This window comes from Vidua chalybeata, chromosome 1, assembly GCF_026979565.1.
Source record: "Vidua chalybeata isolate OUT-0048 chromosome 1, bVidCha1 merged haplotype, whole genome shotgun sequence".
NCBI lineage: Eukaryota > Metazoa > Chordata > Aves > Passeriformes > Viduidae > Vidua > Vidua chalybeata.
Genome location: NC_071530.1, coordinates 126,152,760 through 126,162,206, shown reverse-complemented (window position 1 = coordinate 126,162,206; position 9,447 = coordinate 126,152,760). Strand labels below are relative to the sequence as shown.

The following is a 9,447-nucleotide window of genomic DNA, read 5'->3' as shown; positions in this document are numbered from 1 at the left end:
TGCCGCTCCCCTGCCGATCCCTGCCGCTCTCCTGCCGCTTCCTGCCATGGGCCCAGGAAGGGGCCGGGTTTAGAGACCGGACTGCTTTGCGTTCTTTTCGAGGGGACGCGGGGAGGGCTTTGGTGTTTTTTAGAGCTCACCCGATGTTAAGAGTTTCACAGAATCACAGAACATCCTGAGGTGGAAGGAACACACAGGGATCATCGACGGCCATCGCCAAGAGTCGCACCGTGTGCCTGCGAGCACTGTGCAACTCTGTCGGGCCTGGAACTGTGACCACCTTCCTGGGGAGCCTGATCCCGTGCCCAGCCACCCAGGGATAAAGTCAGTGAGGTTTTCTGAGATTAGGCAGCTTTGTCAGAAATAAAAAAAATCCTTATTAAGATGCTGTTTGGGAGATTCTGTGAATGCTTTTTTAGTGTACTAGAAACTGTACACTAGGATGATTAGTGAAAAAAGTCAGTTGCATCTGTACTTTAAGATTCCATTGAGTGTAACATTGATTTGTTCTAAGATAGTGATCCAAATCCAGCTGTACATGGCAGAATATAGAGAGCTGGAAGATTACTAGATATCAATTAATATGTGCATTCACAGAGAAGGAGACTCAGAAAATAAAACAAGAAATTACTTATTTTAACCATGTAAAACATATGCCATGCTGAATTTCCCAATCATGAATACTAGATAATTAATATTTTAATTATTGTGAATTTTAAAAATGCATGGTAAATGCATATTTAAATACATACTACAGTTTATGAAATTAATAAATGCAATTTTAAATGTTTGCAAGTTTTAGTAAGTAGAGGTGTGTTTCTTGTAGAACTACAATTTTTATAGTCTGTAAGGTGAAAGTATTTAGTGAGTACTGCAGGGATTTGGAGAAAATGGAAGAATTTTCTTATGATTGGAAGCTGCTCTGGGGCTGTAGATTCTGTCACTGACCATGCTGCAAAGCTTCTGTGTGGTGAAGGAAACCCACTTGAGGTCATTGAAACAATTAAAAGAACAGTCTGTGCACATGCCTATTTTAGCCAAAGGTTTCTTACATGATGGCATATTATATAAACTAATTTTCAGATGAATTTATGTTGTATTTGAGTGGAAATCCTGCTGTTCAAGACTGGTGTGAACCACTGTGTCTTTCAAGTTGACCCCTGTAAAAGCATGAGTTTTGTTCACTGCACTGCTGAGCTTTGACCTGCAGGACAAAACTGGTTCTGCAACTTGACTGACAAAAAGTAAGAACTTCGCAGTTACGAGTTTGGGCACTTACACAACCCTTGGGGTCCATGCTGAGCTTCTTTTCAGTTAGTTTTCTTCTTTCTGCCCATTTTTCTCTACATCTTTTAAACAAAATAATTGCATGTTTTGTACAAAAGTAATTTGTTTATGCTTCTGATTGAAGAGAAGCTCCTAACGCAAAATATACAACAGATTGATTTGTATGTAGAAAAATCAGCAGCCACACCTTAAAAGACATATGCCACACCGGTGGGAACTTCCATCCTTCCTCTTTCTGTTCCACAGCCCCCATGCAGAAATGAAAATTATGATACAGCTTCTTTCCCTCACAGCAGTGTCCAACAATTAATGCCATCATAGGACGTGCTTGAGTACTAGTCTAACAATGAGTGCTCAGAAAAAAACTGGGAATAAAACTTGTAATTTTCTTTCTAGGGCAGTATTTAATGAGGGAAGTGTAAACAAGCTGTAATATACCCAGTGACTGATGAGGTTTTGGCAAAACATACTCACTGTCATCACTGTCCATTTTCTATATAGATGGTGGAAAAGTAGTGCCAGGCTGTTTATCTATTGTCCATGTCACTGTCAATAATATATGGAAGATCGATTTCTTTCTTCATGCTGCCATATCCTTCCTCTTTCCCTCGGGTTGACGTAGAAGTCGCATTTACTCACCTTTGTGGTTGTTTCTGAAGATGTGCATAAAACAAAGTGAAATCTGTTGATGAAAATCATCTGAGAAATGAGCATTTGCTGTGCATTAATTTTAATGTTGTTTTCTTTAAAAATACCTGCAGACCTTAATAATTTCTGAAGTACATATTAAACCAACATGTACATGATTTGCCAGTGTTTCTTGAAGTATTTGGTTAATTATCTTCACACAGGAGACATCAAAACCCAAAGTATGCTCTCTTTTCTGAATGATTAAGCCAAGCTTCCCATAACATTTCACTAGCAAGCAGGGCTATGACAGACTGCTAACAACAAAGTGAAATCTGCTGTGGAAAAAAAAAAACGACAAAAAAATGGGAAAAGAAGAAAACAATGACCCCAAAGATGTGCAAAGAACAGGAAAAGCCAAGATGCAACTCAAAAGAAATATAGGTTATTTTGATGGGGTAAGTTTTATTATAGGATCAATTGTTGGAGCAGGGATCTTCGTGTCTCCCACAGGGGTGTTAAAACATTCCTTACTCAATGTTGGCGTTGCTCTAATGATCTGGACCGCATCTGGGCTAGTTTCTCTGATGGGTGCCCTCTGCTATGCAGAGCTGGGAACCGCTCTGCCCTTTTCCGGAGGAGAATACAGCCATATTAAAAGAGGCCTTGGATCCCTACCCGCCTTCGTGTTTATCTGGACATCAACGTTCACCAAGCCAGCATCAAATGCTGCTCGAGCCTTGCTGTTTGCTGAATATGCCACGCAGCCTTTCTATGGCATTTGTCCTGTGCCAGATGTGCTGAAGAAGTGCTTGGCCTTGGCCGTTCTCTGGTCCCTGGGGATTTTGAATGGCCTCAGCGTCAAAATGTCTGCGTGGGTGCAGGCAGTTTTCACTCTGCTGAAGATGATGGCCTTGTCTGTGATTGCTGTTGGTGGCATAGTTCTCCTTGTTACCAAGCAAAAGGAGAGTCTGGCCAGGTTTGAGGACATGTTTGGCTCAGAGATCCCCAATGCCTCACAGGTTGCTGAAGCCTTCTTCCAGGGGCTGTACGCATACGGCGGTTGGTGGTCCCTCAACTATATGGCAGGTACTCCGCTCCTCTCCTTTAGATTTAGTTCTGCAGTTCTCATTCTTGCATTCCTCAGCTTGTTTTGGGAGAACTTGTCTCTGCTTCAAGACCACAGGGTCCTTCTCATTTTACATGAGTGTTTGTTGGGGCTGGTAGAAGAGGTGTTGTTCCTTTCTAGGGAAAATTCCTGCTTTTTGTGCAGAAACAAGCTGACACTTTCAGGGAAGTAAAAGAGAAATCATAATAGTTAATTTTAAATCTCATGCATAAATAGGATTTTTCATACCTTAAAAATTTGCATTTTGTCTTTCTCAGTGTCCATGTAAGTCTATTTTTAGGAAAGTTTTAAGTTATCCATGCCAAACTATGGGTGCATAGATAATTTTGATTTAAACATCTGTGCCTTAGCTGAGGTTATGCAGCTGGTTTGAATATGGACAAATTAATTTTGACTTTTGTTAGAATGTAGTAATATTATGGGATATATTTTCTGGGAAAATAGACTTCTGAAGTCTAATAGTATATAAAGAGAGGTCTATGGAAGATGGTATAAATTTTTTCATAGAATTTGCGCTCAATTTTAACATTCAAAAGGTTTTTGAATATCTATTTATTTCCCTATTCTGTATCTGCTGACATGTGGCAGTAATAAATGAGCATTTTTTCGTGAAAGCTACAGAGATGATGTTCATAATGTTGGATATTCACATCACAAGTTAAATCAATAAGAGTTTTATAGTATCATCAGATTCATGGAATTACATTGTAAGCAAGTGCATATTGCTGTTATATCTTTAACCATTTGTATCCATTGACCTCTATCATGTAAAATATTAAAGAAATGGAATGTGTTAAATGCATACCACAAAGTTCAGTGGTGAGGATAGTGTGAAAATTTGGTTAATGTTTAAAAACCTGACTGTTGTCTTTCTAATCCAGGTACTCCAGCTTTAAAAATAGGCTGCAATTAAAAAAAATATATTAACCAGGAAAGTATGGTTTTGAAAACTTAGGGATTCTTTAAAGACAAGCACTTGGCTTTGTAAGCCTGAGAAAATACAAGACTTCTGGTAAAATACTAATTTATTCTGATCAGTTAGCAGTACTAATAAATGCCATACACTGGGCAGCACAGCTGTTTAGAAAGATGTAACCTATGAAATAGTTCTGAACCAAACTGAGTTTACTATGCTTCAACAATAGCTTCATTTCTGTGAGCTTCGGCTGATGGATCAGGTGCCAGCTGGCTGGCAAGACTGCAATAAGCAACAAAACGGATGGAAAGATAAATTTAAATTGGAAATTTTGGTGATTATCCTCTTCTGAGCTCAAAATTACTAAGTGTATTTTTTATATCTGAAATAAACCCCAAATTCTCTGATAGTATCTGAATTCCACTATTGTGGTCCTTCGATTTTGTCTCTATGCATTACAGCCAGCACAGGGATCATAGCTCAAGGCTGATGTCCTGAGCAGAAGATAGAAATCAAATGTGAAGGAGGAAGCAGATTTCTGTCTCCTAAAAAGAGTTCAAATAGGTTGCACATTTCACTTTTCACTTCTTCCCTCTTATCAGTTATTTGCTGGTAATACTCAGGAAATTGTCTGTAAATGCTGAGGGAAGTGGGAAGTGGTGAGGGAACAAGAGGAAGGAGTGAAAGAAATGAAAAAGAACCTTTCTGTTTGAGATGAGGGTGATTGAGATTAAGCTTCTGGAAACCAGTTCCATCTTTTGCTGGGACTATGACATGCCCAGGAATGCGTGATAGTGCCTGAATTATTCACCTGCAAAATTTGGGGTTTTTTCTTATTTGATAAGAGTAGTTCTAGGCTATCAGGCTTAGCACTAAACCATTTTCCTCCACCATCTTTGCCCTGGAAAAGATGATAATCATCAAAATCCATCTGGGAATGGCCCGCTTTTGAAGGCACTGATTATTGCTCTTATGTCTATACCTTCGGTCTTTTCTGTTACTTCTGATATAAGAGCGAAGAGAAAGGTTTTGAGTAGGAATAGGCAAATCTGCTCAATGAGTTTCAGATCAGGATTCATGAGGTGACATCAGAATAAATAACGTGACTTTAAAGTTTCATGTTTAAGCTAGTAATTTTCAAGTACAGCTACTTGAAAATTTTCTACCAAATCACTTTTCTAATGTAAGTCAAATATGTGATTAATCAAATCAAAGGGAAATTATGACTTGTTTTGTCATTTTGAGAATCAATCAGCTCTTCATCCAGCCATCCTTCCAAAATAGTTAAAAATAGCTACGTAAAAAAATACTGTTTAAGTATCTTTGATATTAACTGTTTGAGAACCACTGTAGGACTTCACAAGCAGAGAATTTAGCAGCCATGATTAGGGATTGTGGCAGGACTTTGGTATCAGGCTTGTCAAACTCTGCACAGCTTCACTACTGAAAAACACTTGCAGAAGCTACACTGCTTGCTTCATTTGTTGTTTTAAATTGTATTTTTCAGAGGAGATGAAACATCCCAGCAGAAATATCCCCTTAACTGTGATGACTGCTATTCCTGCAGTAATTGTTTTTTATTTACTATTGAACATCTCATATCTGACTGTCCTCACACCTAAGGAAATTGTCTCCTCAGGTAGGTATTTCATTTTTTTTTTTTTTAATTAAAAAGGACGGGCCCATTGACATGTCCATCTGATGTCAATGCACTGGGTTACTTCTGCTCACCTAACTTCACAGTCCAGAAATTTGTGTTCATTTTCTTTTAATAGAGAAGTCTTCTTTAATTTCACTCTATGACACAAATTGGATGAATGCAGGCAGATTGTTGAAATTGTTGGCTTTGCCCTACACAGTCTAAAAGGAAATCAGAAGTGTATTAAAACCTGGAAAATAAGGTGAAAGTCAGGTCCCAAGTGTAGAGATGATCTTTGTTTTCCTATCTCCTCCTTCTTTCTCTATCTTATTGAGTTTTGGACTAAAGCCATTGCTCTTTAGGAGGTGGACAAGTCAAACATGTTCAGGAGTATAGAAAAGACTATGGACACAAAAATGTAGCCATTTTGGGTGTGTATTATTCATTATAAATACTGTGACTTCTCAGAAGAGCCTGTACAAAATTCCAGTGTATATAAACCCTGTCTCAGATCCTGTACCAGTAAACTGGCCATGTAAAGCTCCAAAGGGAGCTTTTCTCCTTGATTGTCCAAGCAGCACATTTTAAATCCCAGTGTAATGACACTGAGCTGTCAGACCTTACCTACAGGCTTGAAAAAACCCATACCTCATTTGGATGGATCAATAATTTTTTTTCCTATGAAAAAAGCTCACTAATATAAATGACAACAGTGTACCTGTCGCTCAGTAACCTCAGATTATCACTCAGCAAGTGTCAGGCTGTCTGCTGGGAGGGATGGATCATTTGTATGCTACAATGAAGGAGGCAGCAAATACCAGACTATCCATGAATAGCAGCTGCCAGCTGGCATACCAGGGGAACTGTGTTTATCTATGCCAGCTGAGAAGATAACCTTAAAATTATAGCACTTTTTCAAATATTTCTTATTCCTTCATTACTTTTTTTTTTTTTTTTTTTTTTTTGAGGTGGGAGGCACTGTTTTCCCCATCTCTAATAACTTGCTATGCTGCACAGGACACTGCAAGATCTATGTTCCTTATGACATTTGGTTATAGACACACTAAATATTGTCTTCACAACAATATCAGCTATAGCTAATTTCCAAGCAATATTGAATATTCTTGTTTAGAAACAATCTTTCACATTTCCCAGTTCCACCCAAAGCAAAATCTCATTAATAGCACATTTGTTGACTCTGAACGTAGATGTGCACCTGTTGGCAGTTTCCTGTAACAGCAGATTGTGCCACCACCATGGTCACGCCAGGGACCAAGGAGTTAATTTTCTTTCCTTGCCCAGCTGTGTGTGTTTGTGATGCAGTAGGTGAGATGTGGCCTGCTGGGCAGTCCATGACTGTGGTATTGGCCCCAGCAGGTTTCCTTAGCTTGCTCTGGCAGGCAGCACTCCTTGCTGTCATCCTCCCAGGAAATGTTTAGCTCCTGCATGAAATACCTATAGGATTGGATTAGTGTTTGACTACTGCAACGAAAAAGCAGGCATTGCCAGTAAATAATAGGTCCTTGTATTTTAAGTTTTTTTCCTGTTGAGTCTGTCAGTTATTCAGAACATGGTACTTGTACTACACTGATTCTTTGCTTTCTTGCAGTTGCTGTGGCAGTCACTTGGGCTGATCGAGTGATCCCCTCTGTTGCCTGGATCATTCCTCTCTCTGTTGCTGTCTCAATATTTGGTGCCCTCAACTGCAGCACGTTCACACTTGGTCGATTAAGCTATGCTGGAAGTCAGTCAGGACATTTACCTCTTTTAATATCCATGCTTAATGTCCACTCCTATACACCAGCACCAGCCATGATTTTTTCAACCACCATTGCATCCATTTTTATCATCCCCTCTGACCTTATTATGTTAACAAATTACTTTGGATTTTCTGCCTGGCTTATGATTGGATTGACTTGTGCAAGCCTGATTGTACTTCGATACCGGGAACCTCATCTACACCGACCATACAAAGTAAATTGATCTAACTTAAAAATATTTTTATAGTTTTTTTTTTTTGAGTTCTGGGTAGCATGCAAAAGTTATAGAAGAATTGCAAATCCAAACTGGATAGTCACAAAAATACAAACAATAATCTCAATGTTTAGAGCCTTATTTGAAAATTTTGCTTCACTATAAAAAGAAGAGAAACAAACAGATCTCTGCCACAGAGAACTTGAAAACATGAGATGGTTCTTTGCAGAATGGGGGAAATGTGCAAACAATGTGGAACCATACCAGTGTGGAGCAGTAACAAGAACAGTATAGGACCCATTGCCATTCAATTCATCAGACTTTGGTCTGCTCTCATCTTCCCTGACACAATCACAGGCATTAAGGATAGGCTGAATTTCCTCTTACTCCAGCAGTCAGAAAACTGGGTTAGAAGTGTATGCTTATTGTGAAGGCTTCTAGTCACCCAGCCCTGAGTGTCATATAGGAACCCACAATATCATATGTGAACAAATGGATTTCCAGTACTGCCTGTCTCTCCCCCTTGACAAAAGAAGGAGCCTAAACAAATATTTTTAAAAAGATTCCTCTCTTATAGGCAATTTGAATCAGATGACTCTTGTCCTGGGTGAATTTATAGCAGCATGAGAAATGGTACTCTTTTGTGGCAAAGAACACATTTTTACTCTAATGAATGAGGCAAAAAAAAAAAATCACAGTTCGTTCATTTATTTCCTAAACCACTTCTTTTCTTTCTCTTACAGGTGTTTTTACCAGTTCCATTTATGATGGTGGCGATGTCTTTCTTCCTAGTTCTAGCTCCCATAGTCTGGTCTCCAAACATGCAATATGTTTATGCTTTCCTGTTTATGCTTGGAAGTCTTATTATTTATCTGCCTTTTATACATTTTAAATTGCATTTTGCATTTCTTGATAAAATTACTTGCCACTTACAGCTCCTGTTAGAAGTCTGCCCTGCTGACGGACCTGCTGAGGGCAAATGTGAATAATGGCAGATATTTAATCTCAGTACAATTAAGAGCCAACCAAGGATTTTGTTTAACTGAGACTGTAAACAGTACAATTTAGATGTTGGTGTGATATATAGGATATATATGCATATATAGATGTATACACATATATTTCAAACATGCACATATATGTATGTATAGGCACAGAATCACAGAATCAATTAGGCTGGAAAAGGCCTTTGAAGCAATCAAGTCCAACCTATGACCAAACACCTCCTCATCAACTAAACCATGGCATTATTATAATAAGTTAATATGTATATATGTTTGTTTGTATAAATACATAAATATATATGTATACTAATTTAATAGGTGCAAAGGATCTCTCTTAAATTTGCAAAATCTGTAAAATGCTTTCTCCTGCTTCTGAAAACACAGTTAAAATTTGCATAAAGTCTTGCAATAATAGAAATAAGACTCAATCACAGTGCAAATAATTATCAATATTATCATTCAGTAAGTGAATAAATACATAATAGCATCATTATAAAAATACACTTACACTTTGAACTAAATTATCTGGATTCTTAGTTTGCAGTAGCTCACTGATCAGAACTTCTGGTTTTAAAGACTATATTTTTTTTCATCTGCTACTGTTTTGGCATTAATTTATTTTTAATAAAAGCCTTTGAAGAATATCATAAAGTTGACTAAGATCTTTTTAAATAGCAAGAAAATTGGACATGGTGCATCTTAGCTATTTTAGAATAACACATACAAATTCAAGGTGAAATCTTACAATGCATCAAATAAGACAATAAGAATTATTTATCCTTTTCATCACAGAAATAAAAGCTAAAGATATGTGGATTTCTTTTCTAAATCATTTACATCTTAGTATTAATATTACTTTATTCCTTGCTTT

General features: G+C 37.8%; 1 protein-coding gene across 1 annotated transcript; it reads left to right on the top strand.

Moving 5' to 3' along the window:
• The first annotated feature begins 2,279 nt into the window (after positions 1-2,279).
• On the top strand, positions 2,280-8,716 carry SLC7A13 (solute carrier family 7 member 13). Its single transcript, XM_053950021.1, has 4 exons — positions 2,280-3,003; positions 5,467-5,598; positions 7,208-7,572; positions 8,316-8,716. Exons 1-4 carry the CDS (start codon positions 2,280-2,282, stop codon positions 8,559-8,561), a joined length of 1,467 nt encoding a protein of 488 aa, XP_053805996.1. The 3' UTR covers positions 8,562-8,716.
• Positions 8,717-9,447: the final 731 nt, after the last annotated feature.